At 42.1% G+C, this 25000-nt stretch overlaps 2 protein-coding genes across 2 annotated transcripts in view; one reads left to right on the top strand and one right to left on the bottom strand.

Annotated features, from left to right (window-relative positions):
* Positions 1–8146, bottom strand: part of LOC115808723 (glucagon receptor-like) — a 13349-nt gene extending 5203 nt beyond the window's left edge. Inside the window, exons 1-5 of the mRNA XM_030770183.1 lie at positions 7967–8146; positions 3903–3984; positions 3642–3749; positions 2164–2285; positions 1675–1781 (exon numbers count right to left, since the gene is read on the bottom strand). Of these exons, the coding sequence (XP_030626043.1) occupies positions 1675–1781; positions 2164–2285; positions 3642–3749; positions 3903–3984; positions 7967–8146 (599 nt within the window). The remainder of the gene's footprint in view (positions 1–1674; positions 1782–2163; positions 2286–3641; positions 3750–3902; positions 3985–7966) is intronic.
* A 456-nt stretch (positions 8147–8602) lies between these two features.
* Positions 8603–25000, top strand: part of cluap1 (clusterin associated protein 1) — a 17327-nt gene continuing 929 nt past the window's right edge. The window contains exons 1-11 of the mRNA XM_030769857.1: positions 8603–8623; positions 8962–9022; positions 9421–9532; positions 10053–10137; positions 10348–10524; positions 11891–12070; positions 19713–19846; positions 20223–20364; positions 20536–20608; positions 20846–20956; positions 23291–23343. Of these exons, the coding sequence (XP_030625717.1) occupies positions 9001–9022; positions 9421–9532; positions 10053–10137; positions 10348–10524; positions 11891–12070; positions 19713–19846; positions 20223–20364; positions 20536–20608; positions 20846–20956; positions 23291–23343 (1089 nt within the window). The 5' untranslated portion in view covers positions 8603–8623; positions 8962–9000. The remainder of the gene's footprint in view (positions 8624–8961; positions 9023–9420; positions 9533–10052; positions 10138–10347; positions 10525–11890; positions 12071–19712; positions 19847–20222; positions 20365–20535; positions 20609–20845; positions 20957–23290; positions 23344–25000) is intronic.

A 25000-nucleotide genomic window follows, 5' to 3' on the forward strand; every position in this document is an offset into this window, starting at 1 on the left:
ACAGATAAATGGAGAGATGGACAGACAGATGGATGGATAGACAGATAAATGGAATGATAGACAGATAAATGGAGGGATGGACAGACAGATGGATGTATAGACAGATAAATGGAATGATAGACAGATAAATGGAGGGATGGACGGACAGATGGAGGGATAGACAGATAAATGGAGGGATGGACAGACAGATGGAGGGATAGACAGATAAATGGAGGGATGGACAGACAGATGGAGGGATAGACAGATAAATGGAATGATAGACAGAAAAATGGAGGGATGGACAGACAGATGGAGGGATAGACAGATAAATGGAGAGATGGACAGACAGATAAATGGAATGATAGACAGATAAATGGAATGATAGACAGATAAATGGAGAGATGGACAGACAGATGGATGGATAGACAGATAAATGGAATGATAGACAGATAAATGGAGGGATGGACAGACAGATGGATGGATAGACAGATAAATGGAGGGATGGACAGACAGATGGATGGATAGACAGATAAATGGAATGATAGACAGATAAATGGAATGATAGACAGATAAATGGAGAGATGGACAGACAGATGGATGGATAGACAGATAAATGGAGAGACAGACAGACAGATGGATGGATAGACAGATAAATGGAATGATAGACAGATAAATGGAGAGATGGACAGACAGATGGATGGATAGACAGATAAATGGAATGATAGACAGATAAATGGAGGGATGGACGGACAGATGGAGGGATAGACAGATAAATGGAGGGATGGACAGACAGATGGATGGATAGACAGATAAATGGAGGGATGGACAGACAGATGGAGGGATAGACAGATAAATGGAATGATAGACAGAAAAATGGAGGGATGGACAGACAGATGGAGGGATAGACAGATAAATGGAGAGATGGACAGACAGATAAATGGAATGATAGACAGATAAATGGAATGATAGACAGATAAATGGAGAGATGGACAGACAGATGGATGGATAGACAGATAAATGGAATGATAGACAGATAAATGGAGGGATGGACAGACAGATGGATGGATAGACAGATAAATGGAGGGATGGACAGACAGATGGATGGATAGACAGATAAATGGAATGATAGACAGATAAATGGAATGATAGACAGATAAATGGAGAGATGGACAGACAGATGGATGGATAGACAGATAAATGGAGAGACAGACAGATAAATGGAGGTATAGACAGACAGATGGAGGGATAGACAGATAAATGGAGAGATGGACAGACAGATGGATGGATAGACAGATAAATGGAATGATAGACAGATAAATGGAGAGATGGACAGACAGATGGATGGATAGACAGATAAATGGAATGATAGACAGATAAATGGAGGGATGGACAGACAGATGGAGGGATAGACAGATAAATGGAATGATAGACAGATAAATGGAGGGATGGACGGACAGATGGATTGATAGACAGATAAATGGAATGATAGACAGATAAATGGAATGATAGACAGATAAATGGAGGGATGGACAGACAGATGGAGGGATAGACAGATAAATGGAATGATAGACAGATAAATGGAGAGATGGACAGACAGATGGAGGGATAGACAGATAAATGGAGAGATGGACAGACAGATGGAGGGATAGACAGATAAATGGAGGGATGGAGGGTTAGTGGACAGAGGAGTATTACCGGATGCTGAGTAGGATGGCGAGAGCTGAGATTAGAGATATCAGACTGAGTGTGTATCCAACTGTATACAGCATCCTGAAACTCAGCAAGACCTGTTTAAACCACAGCTACACACACGAGAACACACACATACACACACGAGAACACACACGCGCACACACACACACACAAGATGTAGAGACATTGGGAGAATACATCATATCCAACTGTGCTTTTACATGGTTTGTGTGTAATGTATGTGCGTCTGTGTGTGTGCGTTTGAGTATCAAGTAATTGTGTATATTTGTTTGATAATAACAGTTATAATATTTGTGATTATTAATTATATGTTAATATGTGTTTAATAATAATAGTTATTATTATGTTTGTGCTTGCGTGTGTATGAAATATGTGTGCTTTTGTGTGTAATATTTGTGTGTCAGTGTGCATAAGATAGAGAATTTGTGAAGTTTTTGTGTGTAGAGTTTTTGTGTGTATCGTGTGTTTTACCTCTTGTGTGGTAATCTCCTCTTCCTCTTCACACTGACTGATATCTCTCCAAATTTGACCATTCTCTTCTTGCGCCCACTGTCCATCCAACCCACACCGCCGCCTGACCACACCCTGATACACTGAACACATTACACACACATTACACACACACACACACACACACACACACTCTGTCCATCCAACCCACACCGCCGCCTGACCACACCCTGATACACTGAACACATTACACACACACACACACACACACACACACACAGACACTGTCCATCCAACCCACACCGCCGCCTGACCACACCCTGATACACTGAACACATTACACACACACACACACACACACACACACACAGACACTGTCCATCCAACCCACACCGCCGCCTGACCACACCCTGATACCTGATATTTTTCCCTTCCATGACTTTTTCCAAGTACCGTTAAGACGTGCTTTTGTATGAAATAACTCATAGAGATAATGAAATAACACATAGGGCATAGGAAGGAGAGGCTTTTGGCAGTGATGCCCCTGAATACTAATAATGGGCTATTAACACACATAGTCCTACAGTGACCAGCATCAGAGTGGTGAGCATAATTACTGCATGTTGTTGCACTGATGTGAATAATGCTGTGGAAATATGATGAATTTACCACCTGAGCATTTCTGGATGTTTTTCCCTTACTCAGCCTGCATTTGGAACCGGCCTTTATTTGCCCAAACAGGCGGCACCCCAACTATAATTTGAATTTATTTGAGAATTAACGGCATGTGGAGATAGTCAGTGCTTACGGTGGGAGTGTGAGCCAATCAGAGCCAAGGTGCTAAACTGCTACAGTGTCATAGATATTTGTGCTACCAATAAAGCAAGCTAGATCATTTGAATTTTAGCAACTTAGCTACACTTCAGAGCGAAATCATTAATGTCGAAAAATCATTAAATACATAAAATCATTAACCATTGTACATCTTTAGAGTTTTAATCAACTGGATTACCAGCAAAAATTACTTGTCATCAAACAAGGCAGATTCTGTCATCCTTGGCCCTCATTTCTATAGGATCCGAATGACTGGTGAGACCACAGAAGAACCAAGAAACATTCGACAGTGATGTCACCGAGAAAATCATGGTGAAAGACAGGCGAATAGACTTCATCCTCAAGTGAAGGTAAACCTTTGATTCTGTGCTTTTACACTGGTGACAGTGTTAAATGAAGCTCAGAGCACAAAAGGATGTAATATGGATTTCTGAATACCCACTGCCTACCCAGCCACTGACCTCACCGCTGTGCACTGTAACACACAGAGGTAATACATATACAGAGGTAGTATTACACAGAGAAACTAAAACACAGATCTGATACACTGTGCTAAGAACTTATAGAGGTACGGCTGTATAGACTAGAACACATAGGGAGGATGATTTGAGAGGTTTGTAATTGTGCAGAGGGAAGAAAAAGAGGGTAAACTCAGGGTTAATGACCTTTGTTGATCCAGGGCAAGTATGAGGGACAGGAGACGTTAACAAGAGCGCCTGGCTGGCCATCAGGCCAACATGCGTATAGGTCAAAGGTCCGATTACACATGATGCCTGGGAGGAAAAACACACACACACACACACACACACGCACACACGCACACACACACACACACACACACACACACACACACATCAGCACTGGTGAGAGCAGGGGGGCGGGGAGTGGGAGGAGCTTCATTTGAATGACAGCGAGCGATGCAGTACCTGAGGGGTACGGCTCCTGTTCCAGACGCCTCAGACAGTCGTCCTTATACTGCAGCCACTTCCTGTACGTCTGTTCTAGAATCTTCCCACACACACTTTCGCACTGAAACACATATACACACACAGAAACACACACACACACACACACACACACACACACACATCAGTATTCACACAGAAACCTTTGGTCATGGGGGATGGTATTGTAAAGGAAGTGTATTTAAATATATTGTCAGATCAGAGGCGTAGGCTGAGCGTGGAAGTCTCACCTGTAAAATGAAAACCCACATCAGATACTTCCACAGTGTGTCCTCTGCAGCCATGGCTCTGCACCCTCTCCCTCCCTCTCCTGACCGCAGCCTCTACTGCACAGAGAGAAGGATAACCATACTCAAACATAACCACACCATGAGGACGCTTTGGCCCAGTTTATAGACAAGTGTTTTTGTGTGTGTTTGCACATATCCACTGGCCTCAAGTTGTATTACAACCTGTCATTCCATTAGATAAACCCATACAAGATCTCGATAGCACACACACACACACACACACACACACGCACACTCCTAAATTCACATATGCATACATACAAACATGCACACTCACACATGCACACAAATGCCTGGTCAGTACCTGGCAACACTGTACACTCTAACGCAATATACAGATCAATTACTGTATACTCGAACTCAACACAAAGATCAGTTACAGTATAGTCTAACTCAATATACAGATCAGTTACTGTATACTCTAACTCAATATACAGATCAGTTACAGTATACTCTAACTCAATACACAGATCAGTTACTGTATACTCTAACTCAATATACAGATCAGTTACAGTATACTCTAACTCAATATACAGATCAGTTACAGTATACTCTAACTCAATACACAGATCAGTTACTGTATACTCTAACTCAATACACAGATCAGTTACAGTATACTCTAACTCAATGTACAGATCAGTTACAGTATACTCTAACTCAATATACAGATCAGTTACTGTATACTCTAACTCAATACACAGATCAGTTACTGTATACTCTAACTCAATATACAGATCAGTTACAGTATACTCTAACTCAATATACAGATCAGTTACAGTATACTCTAACTCAATACACAGATCAGTTACTGTGTACTCTAACTCAATACACAGATCAGTTACAGTATACTCTAACTCAATACACAGATCAGTTACAGTATACTCTAACTCAATATACAGATCAGTTACTGTATACTCTAACTCAATATACAGATCATTTACTGTATACTCTAACTCAATATACAGATCAGTTACTGTATACTCTAACTCAATATACAGATCATTTACTGTATACTCTAACTCAATACACAGATCAGTTACAGTATACTCTAACTCAACACACAGATCAGTTACTGTATACTCTAACTCAACACACAGATCAGTTACAGTATACTCTAACTCAATACACAGATCAGTTACAGTATACTCTAACTCAACACAAAGATCATTTACTGCATACTCTAACTCAATGTACAGATCAGTTATTGTATACTCTAACTCAATACACAGATCAGTTACAGTATACTCTAACTCAACACAAAGATCATTTACTGCATACTCTAACTCAATGTACAGATCAGTTATTGTATACTCTAACTCAATATACAGATCAGTTACAGTATACTCTAACTCAATACACAGATCAGTTACAGTATACTCTAACTCAATGTACAGATCAGTTACTGTATACTCTAACTCAATATACAGATCATTTACTGTATACTCTAACTCAATACACAGATCAGTTACAGTATACTCTAACTCAACACACAGATCAGTTACTGTATACTCTAACTCAACACACAGATCAGTTACAGTATACTCTAACTCAATACACAGATCAGTTACAGTATACTCTAACTCAACACACAGATCATTTACTGTATACTCTAACTCAACACACAGATCAGTTACAGTATACTCTAACTCAACACAAAGATCAGTTACTGTATACTCTAACTCAACACACAGATCAGTTACTGTATACTCTAACTCAATACACAGATCAGTTACAGTATACTCTAACTCAACACACAGATCAGTTACAGTATACTCTAACTCAACACACAGATCATTTACTGTATACTCTAACTCAATGTACAGATCAGTTACTGTATACTCTAACTCAACACAAAGATCATTTACTGTATACTCTAACTCAACACAAAGATCAGTTACTGTTTTACTCTAATTCAATATACAGATCAGTTACTGTATACTCTAACTCAACACACAGATCAGTTACAGTATACTCTAACTCAACACACAGATCATTTACTGTATACTCTAACTCAATATACAGATCAATTACTGTATACTCTAACTCAATACACAGATCATTTACTGTATACTCTAACTCAGGCCTATTCCAGGTCCAAATCCAGCCCAAGAGCAAGAGTGGCCCAGAGGCGATCATCATCAAACTGAAAACAACACAACGGTTCATTCCTTTCGAGTAATTTGACTGGATAAGAGGCATTCCATGAGTGCTGATATATACAGGGTAACAACACTGGGACATTTTACTATATGTAACACTCCACTTTACAGCACTGTACATTTTAACATTTAAACAAATTATAACATTTTAACATTTTAACAAATCATAACATTTTAACATTTCTACAAATTGTAACATTTTAACATTTCAACAAATTGTAACATTTTAACATTTTAACAAATTGTAACATTTTAACATTTCAACAAATCATAGCATTTTAACATTTAAACAAATCATAACATTTTAACATTTGATCACAACCCCAAAATGTCTCAGCAACAAAGGGCCTTATCAGACCAAACAACAGCAGGCAAAATCCGGTTAAAAAAAGAGACAGAAACAGATAGAAATAGATTTTATGATTTAGGAGTGTGTGTGTGTGTGTGTGTGTGTGTGTGTGTGTGTGTGTCTGTGTGTGTGTGTGTGTTAACGCTGCTCTGTGTGTGTGTGTGTGTGTGTATGTGTGTGTGTGTGTGTGTGTGTATGTGTGTGTGTGTGTGTGTGTGTGTGTGTGTGTGTGTGTGTGTGTGTGTGTGTGTGTGTGTGTATGTGTGTGTGTGTGTGTGTGTGTGTGTGTGAACACATACAGTCCCCTTCCTCAGGCACATGCCTGCGCAGACACCTGCACACACACACACACACACACACACACACACACACACACACACACACACACACACACACACACAGAGCAGCGTTAACACACACACACACACACACACACACATACACACACACACACACACACACACACACACATACACACACACACACACACACACACAGAGCAGCGTTAACACACACACACACACACACACACACACACACACATACACACACACACACACACACACACACACACACACACACATTTTCGACAAATGTCCTCCATCTCAGACACACAGAGAAATATTCAGTAAAACCCTCCCAGGAAAAACAGCAAACATAAACATTCAGGACATATTTGAGGTGGTAAAGGTATTTCTGCTTTCTCTCTGAAGTGTCTTTTCATACATTTATATGAACCAAATTCACAATCAAAATCATTCTGCTGCTACAGCAGTCTCAGATGGAGCAGTTTGTAGAATTCGTGTTTAAAATGCCAGGATGGATTTCAGTTGGTCCCATGAAAGATTTTTTTTTTAATTCTGTGTACTGATAAATTATTTACACCACTAAGAGAATATGTAGATGTGCTATATTAGTGTCATTTCGGTTAGAATCAAAACCAATTCCCCAAGATCACTGCTTCGGTCTTTCACACACACACACATTCCAACAAACAGTGCAAGAGACTGATTTAATCTGATCCGTATTACCCCTTTTCCGCGGACGCGGTGCCAACCAAAACCAAAATTAACTGCGCTCCACTATTGTTTTTTTTGTTTTTTTTTTTACCTAAATTTGCTGCTACATACAATACAATTTTTTATACTGATTTGATCTTGCCTGCAATAGCATATATATAATAACTAACAAACGGAACTTAACAAATACTTCATTGACATGCGATACCTTAAGAGATGAAAAGAGTGAAGCGTTCTCGGGTGCACGCTGCTCTCCGCTCTGGCTCTCGCGGAACTGCGCTTTTGGTGCGCTGATCTCGAGAGGTCTCCAAACGGCGGGGTTCAAAGCTGCGTGAGCATCATCTGTTGCGGCAACATGTCTCCTCAACCGACCTCCTCGTGCCAGCATGGCAAATGTGTTACCGTCAAAAGAGAGGATACCAAAATGTCTATTTCTTTGTCTTTTTTGTAATATATTTAGTTTGCTTCATAACAAATAGAACAGCAACGTTTAATTTCTGTAATGTGCATATCATACAGACTGCAAATTACTTTTATAAAAATGAAAGATGGAGTGGTTTAATATTTTAGGTTTTCGTGATTGAAAATCATAAGAATCTAAGACACTTTCAGGCAGACACAAGAAAAACAAAGCGCTGAGAGTCCAAAATGCACTTTCGAAATGTATCATTCTGTCTGTCCTTTCTGAGATGCCGTAGGTTACTTGTTTTCGCTGCTATAGAAACGAGTGTTGGGAAACATACGTAGCGAAGAGGTGCAAGCTAATTTAACAAAATCTATTTTTCATTATATACAACTGATCAGGTCGGGACAAGCGATAGCCCTTTGATAACATTCTTCCTCTTACCACCATCTGGCGGTCTGGGTACGGAATAATATCTTTATAATTTGTGAACAAAGGAGGCTAACTATTAGGTAGCATCGCAGTGCTTTTTAGCTCCCCTAAGAGTAAGCTAGTTAGTATGAGCTATGCTGTTGCACCCGCTAGCTAGTCTTAATAAGGTATAAGTACAGGTGAAGTTTAAACCACTTCCTCGGGAACAGTAACGTTTTAGTTCACCACGTAGTCATTTGCTCACCACTGGGGAACACTGCCCCCAATTTAATGCGATACAAATCTATTCGTTTTTGCCTTTGTCAAAAGCTAAGTACGGATTTGAGTCTTAAGAGGGTGACGAGCTTTCTCTGCTCCGTCTGTAACAGATTTGTGAAGACTGTTTGGTGGAGGTGGGGTGAATCAGCATGTCTTTCCGAGACTTGAGAAGTAAGTGGTTTTCCTCTGCCTGACAGTTTTGGGCTTATCCTGTCGGCCATCCGAACCCAAGTCCCGCTCCCCCAGGGCTGACCGGGCTCTCTTAGCAACAGCATGGTGTACAGTAAAAGGAAAACGAGTTAATCTTTTTCCTGTTTTTTCTTTTTAATTTATTTATTTTTTATTTTAGTAACTGCAGAATTGAAGTAGACAGGTTTTACCCTAAGAGATTTATAGCACAATTCATGTAAAGAGGTAGAGTATATTATAATGGCCTCCTAGTTATTCTTTGTGTTGCATTTATTGTATAATAAATGGAGCCTTTCTAGGACTTAGACTGGCTGTCCTGTGTTTTGTTGCAGTTGTTGATGTGTTTGTGTCTGTTGAGTTAATGATTTTGATATTTATAGACTTCACAGAGATGATGCGAGCCCTTGGCTACCCACGTCTCATCTCGATGGAGAACTTTCGTACGCCCAACTTCCCGTTAGTGGCAGAGATCCTGATTTGGCTGGTGAAGAGGTGGCATTCTCTAATACACACACACACACACACACACACACAAACACACATAAACACACACACAAACACATTCTCTAATACACACACACACTCACAAACACACATAAACACAGACACAAACACATACTCATACACACTCACACACACACACAAACACACATAAACACAGACACAAACACATACTCATACACACACACACATAAACACACACACAAACACACACATTCACGCTCACACACACACACACACTCACACATAAACACAGACACAAACACATACTCATACACACACATTCACACATAAACACAGACACAAACACATACTCATACACACTCACAAACACACATAAACACACACACACACACACACAAACACACATAAACACAGACACAAACACATACTCATACACACACATAAACACACATAAACACAGACACAAACACATACTCATACACACACACACACGCGCACTCACAGAGGACAGCGTGCTGTAGTTGTGTGATTTGTGATGGTCCCACAGGTATGAGCCCCAGATGGACATTCCCAGTGACATAGAGACGGCATCAGATCGAGTGTTCTTCATCAAAGCTGTCGCTCAGTTTATGGTAAAACCTTCATCTTTATCGCTGCTCTTATTAGACCTGATGTCACAAATATATCAATATATGTTTTCCTTTACGTTCACCTCCACCCTCATATAGACTGACTGGCATGTGAGTAATCAGCTGTAAAGACTGGGTTATAGTCCAGACCTCACCTTAACCACAAAATATACTATATAATATGTCAACCTTTTGTACCTTCTGGCTGCCTAGGCAACCAAAGCCCACATTAAGGTGAACACAAAGCGGCTGTACCAAGCAGATGGTTATGCTGTCAAAGAACTGCTGAAAATCACAGCCCTGCTCTACAACGCCACCAAGACCAACGAGGGTTTCCACAGCGACACGCCTGATGACAACAGCAAATTCAAATTTGACCTGGGCTCTAAAGTGAGAATGGAGAAAGTCACTCTGTGTGTGTGTGAGAGAGAGAGAGAGAGGTCTGTTAACTCATTCAGTACCTGTAACCCAGCTGGCTGTGCTGTTCTGAGGTCTTGTTACAGGGCCCGTGAGAGAGAGAGAGAGAGAGAGAGAGACAGAGACAGAGAGAGAGAGAGAGGTCTTGTTACAGGGGCAGTGTGAGAGAGAGAGAGAGAGGTCTTGTTACAGGGGCAGTGTGAGAGAGAGAGAGAGAGAGAGGTCTTGTTACAGGGGCAGTGAGAGAGAGAGAGAGAGAGAGAGAGAGAGAAAGAGAGAGGTCTTGTTACAGGGGCAGTGAGAGAGAGAGAGAGAGAGAGAGGTCTTGTTACAGGGGCCGTGCTGTGACTTAGTCGTGTCATGGTGTGAGAGATGAGTGAATGGATTTACATGAATCAGAACAAGTGTGTGCATGCCTCCCTGTCCTCCACTGACTGGGAATTGATCACATCAAATTGTGATGAAATGGATAAAACTGGAGCGGGAAACTTTTTTCTTTTTTATCTGGCGTGATGGCTTTGACTTCCAAACAGGACAGAAGAGGAGGATGAAAGAAAAGGAGAAACAAACAAAGAATGATGCCAGTCATTTCTCTCCTGTCGGTTTTTAAAGACAGGTCTACACTAGAGAGAGAGAGATACTAATTTCCCTGGTATGGATATTTAAAAATGGGCCGTCAACAGAGAGAAAGAGAGAGACAGACAGGGAGACAGAGACAGACAGAGAGAAAGAGAGAGACAGACAGGGAGAAAGAGACAGAGACAGACAGGGAGAAAGAGAGAGACAGACAGGGAGAAAGAGAGAGACAGACAGGGAGACAGAGAAAGAGACAGACAGGGAGAAAGAGACAGAGACAGACAGGGAGAAAGAGACAGAGACAGACAGGGAGACAGAGACAGAGACAGACAGGGAGACAGAGAAAGACACAGACAGGGAGACAGAGAAAGAGACAGACAGGGAGAAAGAGAGAGACAGACAGGGAGAAAGAGAGAGACAGACAGGGAGACAGAGAAAGAGACAGACAGGGAGAAAGAGACAGAGACAGACAGGGAGAAAGAGACAGAGACAGACAGGGAGACAGAGAAAGAGACAGACAGGGAGACAGAGACAGAGACAGACAGGGAGACAGAGAAAGAGACAGACAGGAGAAAGAGACAGAGACAGACAGGGAGAAAGAGACAGAGTCATAGAGAGCAGGACGTGTGTGTGACGTCTGTGGGGGAGATTTAAGTCATTTTTAGTTATAATTTATTGAGCTCTACTGTGTAGACTGCCTCTCTCATGTTCCCACTCTGTGCGGGTGCGTGTGTGTGTGTGCGTGTGTGTTTGTGTGTGAAAGATAGCGGATCTGAAGGCAGCGCGTCAGTTGGGCTCTGAGATCACAGCCAAAGGGGCGTGTCTGTACGATCTGCTGGGACGGGAAGAGGACCTGAGAGAGAGCAGGATGGCGGCCATCGCTCGGCCTCTGGAGATAACTGAGACAGAGAAAACTCTGAGAGCAGCCGTCAAACATATAATGGTAAACACACATATAACCTCTCTCTCTCTCTCACACACACACACACACACAACTCAGATAAACACACACAAACGTAGAGAAAACGACTTTCTTTTTCTTGTCATGATTTCTGTGCGCGCAGCATTAGGTGGCTAGCCGGAAGGAGACAGGTTACTTTACTTCAAGCGCTTGGTCGCCTCACTCATCTCGTTCGTTGTTCGTTGAATGTGCTGCTCGTTCTTTCAGTTTCCTGTGTTCACCTCCCGTGTGCTACCTGGCAGCCTCGCACCCATGTAGTCTAGGGTAGGCCACCCTGCTAGCTCGACTCGCGCCTCGTCCCAGTGGTGAATTCAGAGTGGCTCAGCAATCTGCCTCTTACTGGAGCTGCTGGGAGGAGTTTGACCCCGCTGAGTCGGGTTTGTCTCCCGAAGCCTGTCTCCTTGGATGATGGACAAGCTAGGAGTTTGACCCCGCTGAGTCGGGTCTGTCTCCCGAAGCCTGTCTCCTTGGATGATGGACAAGCTAGGAGTTTGACCCCGCTGAGTCGGGTTTGTCTCCCGAAGCCTGTCTCCTTGGATGATGGACAAGCTAGGAGTTTGACCCCGCTGAGTCGGGTCTGTCTCCCGAAGCCTGTCTCCTTGGATGATGGACAAGCTAGGAGTTTGACCCCGCTGAGTCGGGTTTGTCTCCCGAAGCCTGTCTCCTTGGATGATGGACAAGCTAGGAGTTTGACTCCGCTGAGTTGGGTTTGTCTCAAATGATCATGGACTCCAGTAATGCTAGAATAGACAACTTTATGGACATTCAGGACATGAAAAGTAGTCTTATCGACTCACAAACAGAAATAGACAACCGAAAAACCCATTCTGCGTCCAGCTTGAGCACATTAAAATCTCTCACAAATGACGTCGAATGCGTCAGGCTGAGTGTAAGCAAACTTTCCTCTAACACTGACTGCCTTGAAAACCAATCTTGACAAAACAACGCTCTGATCGCCAGCATACCTGACGAGAAATCAGAGAACTGGCAGGATGCTGAATCCAGAGTAAAAATGTTGTTCACTGACCACCTTAAAACTCGAAAGAACACGTTGCATTCGTCAGTTCGACACTAGAAGCCTGAGAACTGTTGAAGTGAAACGTCTACGCTACAAAGATAAAGGGGAAATACTGAGATGAGCTCTCAAAGGGACCAACAGCTACATCAACGAGGACTACTCCGAATCTGTGCGTCAAAAGAGAAAGGAATTACTACCCCAGCTCCACAAAGCACGTCGACAGGTGGCCTGTCTTAAATATGACCAACTCGTCGTGCCCCCCCCCCCCCCCCCCCAAGTTCCAAGCCGGCCGAATTGCCCAAGATCCCCAGGGCATAAAGGCTCTGGCTCCTGCAGTGTAAATCAGCATCATTACTCATCATTACTGGAGATCATAGTCCCCTCCCCCATGGCTCCTCACTCTAACGTTATGGATTGTCAACCCCCCAATGATGACTTAAGCACCCTGGCTCCATTCTGTAGCATTGATCCTGACACTAACTATAACGACGGCGATTTCATGCACACCGTCTGTCGATACCATGCAGTCAAATCCCCTGAGGGTCTTGCACTGAAGTGAAATAGATCATGACAACTTTCTTTCTTTGTTTCATCTAAATATGCGAAGCCTTGCTAAGCACTATGAGTTTCTTCTAGAATATTTATCTGTTGTCCCAATTCAGTTCTCTGCAATAGGCTTGTCTGAAACATGGCTGAATCATGACAAAGTATCTATCAACCAACAAGAATAACAGCTAATTCTGCTATGCTAATTGATAACATAATAACAAACTCTGCAGTGACCAATACCAGTGGGATCCTGTTTACAGACATCTCTGATCATCTCCCAATGTTTGCTATCATCTCAAAGTTCACTCACAAAGTACACGAACAGGTTACAGTCAGGAATTTTTGCAACAGAAACATCACCAAATTCATTAACCATATCTCAAATTATTCATGGAATCATGTTCTTACTGAACCCAGTGCAAAAAATACTCTGGTTTTAAAGAAACCATTAACCAAGCGGTCAGCCCATGAATTCCATTACAGTTTAAGCGCCCAAATAAAACACTGAAATCCTGGCTCACCAGAACCTAAAAGAAAGCAGTTAGCAAAAAACACAAGCTTTACAGAAATTACTTGACAAATCCTTCCCTGCTAATGCAGAAAATGTATACAGCCTTTTGCAACAAGCCGCAGAATAGGCTCAGGAATGTGAAAAGGCAATATTGTCTAAATAGATTTCAGACAGGCCGCAATGATATGAAAAGCGCATGGAGAACTATTAACGAATTTACAAGTAAGAATATCCGTTCTAGTCCAAAAACTAAATTCAAAAGGGATACTCACAAAAGCACCATGAACTCACTGGATATTGCTAATGAGTTCAACAACTTCTTTGTCAACATTGGGCCTTCATTACCTGCCAGTATACATGACACTCTTCTGTCCCTCCCAACTCCCCACCCAGCACTGAATTCTTTCACATTCCAACAGGTAACATTATAGGAATGTAAATAATAAAAAACCTGGAGCCCTCCTTGGCACTTTTTAAGAAATGCCTGCCATACATCTCTAAGCCTTTACTTCATATTATCAACCACGCTTTAATCTCCGGTATATCTCTGGTCAGTTAAAATGGGCTAAAATAATCCCAATCCACATATCAGATGATCTATCTGTTTCCTCCAACTACAGGCCAATTTCTATCCTCCCATGTCTTTCTAAAGTTTTTGAAAAAATAATTTACAATCAACGTATGGCTCACCTAAAAAAATACAAACTACTGCACTAGCACCAGTATAGATTCAGAAATAAACATTCCACATCCATGCCTCTAATCCAATGAAAATGATTTCTGAAGCACTTGATAATAATGAAATAACCATAGGAATTTTCATTGATCTATCCAAAGCTTTTGATACAGTTAACCACAACATCCTGTCACAGAAACTTCATTTCTATGGCATCCCCAACACAGAATTAGAACGGTTCAGAAGCTGCTTATCAGATAGAAAACAGTGTATTTCATGGTCAAACTCCATCTTAAAGATGGAGTCTGATTTAAAGATGATCAAGTGTGGTGTCCCTCATGGGTCAATACTGGGACCTTTACTGTTTTTAATCTATGTGAATGACCTTCATTTGTCCTCTAAGAGACTGTTCTTTACTTTGTTTACTGATGACACCAACATTTTCTTATCCATTAAAGACACCTACAAACTAATCTCAACTATTAATGCAGAACTAGACAATATTAATATCTGGTTCAAAGCTAACAAACTGTAAACATCAAGAAAATCTTTGACATGCTCTTTGCTCCAAGAAACAAAGAAGGAATTGATACTCTCCCTTTAGTATACATGTCCAACAACAATATACCCCGTGTCCACTGTACGGGATTTCTCGGTGTACTCATTGATGATAAACTTAGCTGGAAAGATCACACTGCTTTTATATCACGAAAAATAGGAAAAACTATTTGTGTCATCAGACGAAGCAAATTTATACTACTTCCGCATGTACTTATCAATCTGTACTATACAATGATCTATCCATATCTGTCCTACTGCAATGTCATCTGGGCTAGTACTTTCAAAGCTAATCTCATTGGCTAATGCATTCTTCAAAAAGCTAATCTCATTGGCTAACACATTCTTCAAAAACGATTTGTAAGAATGGCCACCTCATCTCCACACCATCCGGGTTCTCAACCACGATTTCAAAACTTCTAAATGTATATGAAATCAACCATCTTCAAGTCTGCCAATTCATCTTTTCATTTAAGCAAAACCTCCTCCTGGACTGTTTCCAGAACATTTTTCAATATAACTCCCAAGTTCATCACCATTTCACCACATCCTGCAGCAGCTTACATTCAACTTTCTTCAGAACTTCATTAAGCCACACTGCGTGAAAAGAGGTGTATTCGGCCTGGAATACTCCTGTATATTCCCGGATATTCCACAGATAATCAGCTGTATCCGGCAGTTTGCAGCTCTGTTACGCGGCACGGAATACCCCTGAATATGTACCGCGTTTGGGGGTCTGCCTAGAGCCCTTAGTTGCCATGGTGAATAATCCCTTGGGGGTGCTTGCAAGGGAACATTTGCACTTCACACCTTGGGCCACCAGGTATCCTGCAATTGGTCAAAAGTCTTTCTTTGGATTGGTGGAGCAATGTCTTGCCCCTCCTCTAAAACCCTTCCCCATTGGTCCATTGTGGGTCCCCAGACATGAATTCATATGGTTTATATTATGAATATTATTATTAATATTATTATTATTGGTGGTGGTGTTGTTATATGTTCATAGGTAGATTGTATAGATAGTCTGGCATACAAAAATGAATTACACAAATTTTATTATAAATAAAGAAAATACAGTATAATATAGATTAAGGCATATAAATTGACAATCAGATATATATATATATATACACACACACACACAACATGTAACAGAATAGAATACATTAGAACAGAATATGCTGTAATATCATAGTATATAATACAAATGCTTTTTGGGAGGATAAATGAAACTAAATGTTGAGCATTCCCAAGAACAACCCAGCTTCTGTGGTCTCCATTGTGAATCTATCCACACCAGCTGATGCATGGTGATTCACAACATATTTTTGGTCTTTGTCCAGTCTATTCTGTATCACCTCACAACTTTGTACTAGGCGGGAGGACCCACGCTGGCCTTCCATCCAAGATGGCGTCCTCGTCAGAAATTATGTCTACTGATGCGGTCCTCCATATGGCAACCTCTTCCTCAGTTTAGAGAACACTAGCTCTGGCCTTGTGCTGCTGCAAAACACAGTGAAAACTGAAATTAGATCACTGAAAACAGCAGATGGAGAAAAAGTCTAAGAACTACTGGGGAAATGATGTTTTGACTTACTCTTCTCCTCCTTTGCCTCGTTCGAGTGCCGATCCTGCCCCCCCCCTCTTTGTTCTCTATATTCCCTCCTTGGGTCATCCTGTAACTCTTTCAAATAGACTCAATAGGTCTTGCAGGATGCAATAGAGAAAGAAAAGTGGACAAGAAAGGAAGATTGATTAAAAGTTTGTTTAGAATTCCAGGCACTGCTATGAAAAAATCGCGACGATATAGTCTACCAACAAAACACGTTGTCTTACCTTGTCCGTGGATCATGTCTGTGCGTGTTGTTTTCAGCATTATGCATTCTCCGCACAGCTTCCTGTAGAAGCAAAATTAATACAAGAGTTAAATTCAACCACATTAAGGGATAAAGCAGATAAAGAAATGTGAATGTTTCAGAATGCGCGGCAGTCAAAGACGAAAGCCAGAAGGCTACAGAAATAAACTTACCGAGACAGAGTTATTCCCCGCTCGTCTTCTTTTTTTGGGCAGACTCCTCTTGCGCCTCTTTGATGGGACTCCATCCTGTCCAACCGCCGAATAACATTCTCCATTAACGTTTACTGCTGTTCAGACATCTTAAAAATGCATTTAACGGGGACACCAGTTGTTTGTTTTCGTTCGGATTCGGCGTTGGAAAAATTGGATATTCCCGGCGCACGAGTAGCCTCTCCACTCCGCTGTCCGTTCGAAAACTCAAGTGTTCTTTTGCAAGCCATCCTCAAAATGCACACTATCGACAGAATACGGAGTACAACTTCTGTAATCCTTCTGTGAGTTGCTTTTCCTACTTACAGGTAACCCCTTCCCCAAAGCAAATTTCGTGCTGCAGTTGCATACAATGCTATTGGTTACTGTCACTCTACGCCATGAAAACTGATTGGACAGGACTCAACCTTAGATTCTGAGTGGGTGGTTTGAAAACGGGGCGCGTCCTCGTACTGAGGAGAAACATTCCAAACAAAGCGAGGAACAGCAACAAAAACTCCTATGCCCTGTAAACTTAAAAAAAAAGCCTCCTGTATCCTTTGTCCCGCATCCCTCATACTGAGACAATGCCCCGCATTTTCGCTGGTCGTTTGGTTTTTAACTGTCAGAAATAAAAAAATATATGGATCCATTATTTTACCCGCCCGCACATGAGCCGCTTATGCCGTTGCGGCATAGTTTCTAATCTATTTAATAGCGCTATGTCAAAGATTCAAGATTCAAGAGTTTTATTGTCATGTGCACAGCAAAACAGGCAGTTACACTGTACAATGAAATTCTTACTTAAAAGCAGTAAAAATGCAACATAGCCGAGTTTTTTTTTAATAAAAGCCTTGCTTTCACCAAATGGCTGAGAGGAGAGCATTGAGCCTGTGGCGGCCGTCAATCAAACTGTGCAGCTGTGGGGCCGACGAATTTCTTTGCTGCGTCACAAAAACCAAACTTAGTAAAACTTTACAGATATGAAGGTAAACGCTGTCAGCCGACATCATGGTCAAAAGAAAGGAAAACGTTCTTTTATCCCTTCTGACCATGCTACTCATCCAATAGAGATTTTGGCTTGATATAAAGATTTACATTGAAATTGTTTTATTTTGTGTAATATTTTATTTTGAGCCTTATTTATTCTTATAGTTGGATTTGGTCAGGGGTTTAACTTGAAAGACTTGAGCTGTATGATGCCTGCTGCTTTGCTTAAGTACAGTTGCCTTTGATGGGCCTGTAATGGCCAATGCATGTTGGATGTCTATCAAGTGTACACAGGTGTTTCTTATTCAGTTAGACTGACATTATATCTAAGTTTTACATCATCTCTCAGCATTAGTAACATGTCCCACATTGTCCCACACAAACTTACTACTTGTCCCCCATTTGGTCTGTTTGCATCTGGTCACCCTGTACCTTTGACCCCAAGTAAAGGACAGTTGCATAACCATCAAATATGTAATTAATGAACCTCTCATTTAGACTTTTTTTTAAATTATGTTTTCAGTGTGTTTTTGTATGCTCCATTTGAAGTGTCCGTTGTAATTTAGCTGCACGACAGAGCAATGACATTAAAGGCTACATGGGCCTACCACTGCTGTATTATACACCATGCAACACCTAACCACTTTGTGTGGTTATCAAAATATAGCCTAAATATTATAGGCTAACTGATAGAAAGTTACAGCGAGGAAGGGGGGCAGGTTTCTATACCCAGTCTCACCTAGACCACTGACTGTTATTAGCATTTGAAAGGCCAAGCCATCAGCTAACGACTGTGGTCACACGGATGCCCGAAAACTGCCGTCTAACAGCTGTATTCGGACATTTGCGGGAGTTTTCAGGTCCGCAAGACAAAGTTCTGCGGGCATCCGAATACCTCCGGAAAACAGCAGGTTTAGCGGAAGTTTACTTTGTCCGGATATTTCCGAATACACCACTTTTCACGCAGTGCCAGTTCACAGGCTCATGCAGAGGGCCTTCCGTCTGGAACTGTCTGCCACCTGAGAACCTGTAACAGTCTCACTACCTTCAAAACATTAGCCAAAGCCCACTTTCTGTCGCAATAACCTGTCAAAACTTCTGTCCTAATTAACCCTGCCTCATCCTTTTCCCTTGTATGACTGTGCATTTAATTTGTTTATATTTTTAACACTGCCCTTTGATTTCATTTTGTCCCCTACCCCCCAACTCTTTTTCTTTGTTTTTTTTTTCATGTGCATATGTATATGTGTGTGTGTGTGTGTGTGTGTGTGTGTGTAGGAGAGTGCCCAGAGGACCAGGGAGTTGCTGAATAATGTGTCGTCTGATGAGTCAAGTCTTGAGGCAAAAATACAGAAGAAAAAACAAGAATTAGACCGAAACCAAAAACGGCTTCAAACTCTACAGAGCGTACGGTGAGTTAGACACACACACACACACACACACACACACATACACACAGACACACACACACACAGACACACACACACACAGACACACACACACTCATATACACACACACACACACACACACACATACACACGCACACACACGCACACACACGCACACACACGCACACACACGCACACACACACACACATACATACACATTACACACACATTACACACACACACACACACACACACAGACACACACACACACATACAGACACACACACACACACACACATACAGACACACACACACACACACACACACACACAGACAGATACACACAGACAGATACACACAGACAGACAGAGAGTGAAATAACTCTGTTTTCTCTGTAGCCCTGCCTTTATGGATGAGTACGAGAGGATTGAGGAGGAGTTGCAGAGACAGTATGAGACATATGTGGAGAAATTCCGTAACCTGAGCTTCCTGGAGCAGCAGCTGGAGGAATACCATCGTCTGGAGCAGGAGCGATTTGAGGTTACTATGGATACCAGTAATTACATGGATAGATGGCTTCCATTGATAAAAATGCTGTGGATATCACCACCATCTATACAGACACAGCAGACACCGGTGTCTTTGATCTCTGCCTTTACGTTTTAGTGGAGATGTCTTGTCCAATCAGATGTTCTGCTTTATCTGACTTAGGAAACAGAAAACAGCCTGAAAATGATGCAACACAAACTCAGAGAAGAGGAGAGAAGGCTTATGAGGACAGGGGGTGAGACACACATGTACACACGCACACACACACACACATACGCATACACACACAGGCACACACATGTACACACACACACACACACACACACCACACACACACACACACACACACGTACGCATACACACACACACACACACACACACACGCACACACAGCTGCTTGTTATGTATAAGCATAATGACTTTGGGTTTTGGGCCTGGGTGTATGAGTGTGTGTGTATGTTTGTGTTTTTAGCAAGGGACGATGACTCCGATATGGACATTCCTGATGACGAGGGTTCAGACACTGATATGGAGGAGGGCCGGCCCCTTAAACCACGCCCATCAAACCACACCCATATGCCTGGTACGCACTCACAGAACACACTACACATACAAATATGTACACACATACCTACAAATGCATACACACACATACACACACACATGTACATACGCAACAACATACACGCACACAAACACATACATACACACATGTACATACACACCTACAAGCACGCACACAGACAAACACAAACATATACACACACACATACAGATCTACATACACGCACACAGACAGAAACACACATACACACACTAGAGGTTGACCGATATATATCGGTTTTGCTGATATATCGGCCACTATCGGCCCCTTTTGACACTTATCAGTCCTTGTTGGTATCGGCCTCCTCATATTGGTTTTGCCGATATTACATCTTGGTTCTCCCGAACTGGGATTATTTAAGTGTCATGTGATGTCTGAACACTTTATCTACTATCTCAGGGCTCGACAGTGCAAGCGTTTCATTTGCATTTGCGACTAAAAACGGACGTGTGTGAACTGTAGTGTGTATTTAGGGCCACGTGTGTGAACTGTAGTGTGTGTTTAGGGCCACTTGTGTGAGCTGTAGTATGTGTTTAGGGCCACGTGTGTGAGCTGTAGTATGTGTTTAGGGCCACGTGTGTGAGCTGTAGTGTGTATTTAGGGCCACGTGTGTGAGCTGTAGTGTGTATTTAGGGCCACGTGTGTGAGCTGTAGTGTGTATTTAGGGCCACGTGTGTGAGCTGTAGTGTGTATTTAGGGCCACGTGTGTGAGCTGTAGTGTGTATTGAGGGCCACGTGTGTGAGCTGTAGTGTGTATTCAGGGCCACGTGTGTGAGCTGTAGTGTGTATTTAGGGCCACGTGTGTGAACTGTAGTGTGTATTTAGGGCCACGTGTGTGAGCTGTAGTGTGTGTTTAGGGCCACGTGTGTGAGCTGTAGTGTGTGTTTAGGGCCATGTGTGTGAACTGTAGTGTGTATTTAGGGCCACGTGTGTGAGCTGTAGTGTGTGTTTAGGGCCACGTGTGTGAGCTGTAGTGTGTGTTTAGGGCCATGTGTGTGAACTGTAGTGTGTATTTAGGGCCACGTGTGTGAGCTGTAGTGTGTATTCAGGGCCACATGTGTGAGCTGTAGTGTGTATTTAGGGCCACGTGTGTGAACTATAGTGTGTATTTAGGGCCACGTGTGGGAATAAAAAGGTATTACAGAATTCAGCCCAAGCAGCCTCTGTTTTTATTCTCAACGTAATGGTTGCTAACACAACTAGGGCTGTATCGAATGCCATCGAAGTTTAGCCACCCTTTTTCAAACAAAGCTTCGAATGTCTGTGACGTGACGTCATTGTTTTTGCCTGTTGTTTGGAGACGCTCTACATTCTATTCAGTAATATGAATAAAGAGATGATGATGAGAAACTGCAAGTCACACTTTTTTTTTGAAGTTTAACAGTCTCTAATAGACATCATTTTTCATCATTTGATCCAGAGTTTGCTGTCTTTGTGGTGTCGAAAGTTGGCATTTCTTCTATAGGATGCACCTACACATTCACAACTATTACAGTGATTATCTGTGCAGTAGGCTACACTAAACTTAGGCGTAACTAACGATATTGCAGACCTTTTATCTTGCATAACTGGCACTGTGCCTTTTTATCATCATCAGTAAGCTTACAATGCTTCCAAACTTGTCTGAGACTGAGAAACACAAGCGAACGCTGTGCTTCGCTTATGCGCGAATTTATGACGCTCTGATGGAGAGCAGCATGGGACTTTCGCCGCTGAAATTCAAAAAGTGCAAATGTGTTTACTGGCAAAATTACTTACGTTAAAAGATAATAAAAAGTAGGCTGCTTCATCTAAATTTCTTGTTTGTTTGGTTTTTTTTTTTCTGCGTTTTTTTTCCCACATTACATAAACAGATTTTTTTTTTCTACTTTTAAGTTTGTAAAAGAATAATTATATACTCGGTAAAGCGGTATTAGAGCTGTATATTGCCTGGTGTTTCTCATAGAAGGTATCTGCAAAGAAATTCATTATGATTCCCTTTATGTAGTTTCGTTATTGTAACAGTCAAATATGATAAATGAATATCGGCCCAAGAAATCGGCCAGATATTGGGTATCGGCCATCCAAGACCTTTGATATTGAAATCGGTATCGGCCCTAAAAAATGCATATCGGTCGACCCCAACACACATATACACACCTACATACATGTGCACAGACAAACACACACACACAAAGGCACAGACACACACCTGCATACATGCACACAGACAAACACACACCTACATACATGCATGCATATACAAACACACACACACACACACACACACACACACACTGTCCAGAGTCTGAATGTGTGTTGACCTGTCGACAGGGAGAGGGAGAGGACGTCTCATTGGCACCATGCAGGGAGGAGACAGTGAAGAGGTGAGTACACACACACACCTTACACACACACACACACCCTACACACACACCCTACACACATACATCTTACACACACACATACATCGTACACACACACACCTTACACACACACACACACATACACCCTACACACATACATCTTACACACACACATACATCGTACACACACACACACCTTACACACACACACACACACACACACCCTACACACATACATCTTACACACACACATACATCGTACACACACACACACCTTACACACACACACACACATACACCCTACACACATACATCTTAAGCACACACACATACACCCTACACACATACATCTTACACACACACATACATCGTACACACACACACACCTTACACACACCTGCATCTTACATACACACACCTTACACCTCTTACACAAACACACCTTACACACACAAACATCTTACACATATACGCATCTTACACACACATACATCTTACAAACACACCTTACATACACACCAGAAGCGACTGCTCTAAGACTACACGGGAAGCCCAGCCTCCTCTAACATGTCACAAAGAAAGTTTGTCAGTTCAGAATGTACAGACCACACACCTTACATACACATACACACACACAAACACTCACACATACACATACACACACACAAACACTCACACATACACATACACACACACAAACACTCACACATACACATACACATACACATACACACACCTTTAATATACACACACTACAGAGGCTGGTTTTGAAGACTTCTTCCACGGAGCCTGGTGTATTTGAGCACATTTTCACTTACACTGTGTGTGTGTGTGTGTGTATTTATGTGTGGGTGTGTGTGCGTGTACAGATGACATAGTCTCTGGAGAGGGTAATTTGAGACTGATTTGGGAGACAGTGGGTTTGTGTCTTGCAGTAAACAGATCCTGAAATGACACAGAGTTTTGCTGATGGGGGAACAGATTCTCTGGTGTAATAAGCAGCGGACAGCAGGCTTGTTATGTGTAAGCGTAATGAGTTTGGCTTCTGGGCCCGGGTGTGTGTGTGTGTGTAAGATGTATGTGTGTATGTGCTCAGACCTGGATTCTCTCTTTAATTGGCAAGATGGAGGTATTTTCAGTGGTTTCAATAGCTGCATTCCTGAGTGCTGACGGAGAGGAGACTGATCTGCAAACAAACCTAATTAACTCCAGTCTGACTCTGCTGTCTCTCTCTCTCTCTCTCTCTCTCTCTCTCTCACACACATTCACACACACACACACACACACACCCACACCCACACATCCATGCATATCTGCACTGAGACAGACAAGTGTTTCAAATATTCTTTTTTCTTTCATTTGTTTATTTGTCCACTCATTTATTCTCTGGCTGTAACTCTCTGTCTCTGTGCTGCATGCCTTGTCTCTGTCAGCTGCTGTCTGTCTCCTCTCTCTGCGCTGCATGCCTTGTCTCTGTCAGCTGCTGTCTGTCTCCTCTCTCTGCGCTGCATGCCTTGTCTCTGTCAGCTGCTGTCTGTCTCCTCTCTCTGCGCTGCATGCCTTGTCTCTGTCAGCTGCTGTCTGTCTCCTCTCTCTGTGCTGCATGCCTTGTCTCTGTCAGCTGCTGTCTGTCTCCTCTCTCTGTGCTGCATGCCTTGTCTCTGTCAGCTGCTGTCTG

The sequence above is a fragment of the Chanos chanos genome, chromosome 3 (assembly GCF_902362185.1).
Source record: "Chanos chanos chromosome 3, fChaCha1.1, whole genome shotgun sequence".
NCBI classification, from domain to species: domain Eukaryota; kingdom Metazoa; phylum Chordata; class Actinopteri; order Gonorynchiformes; family Chanidae; genus Chanos; species Chanos chanos.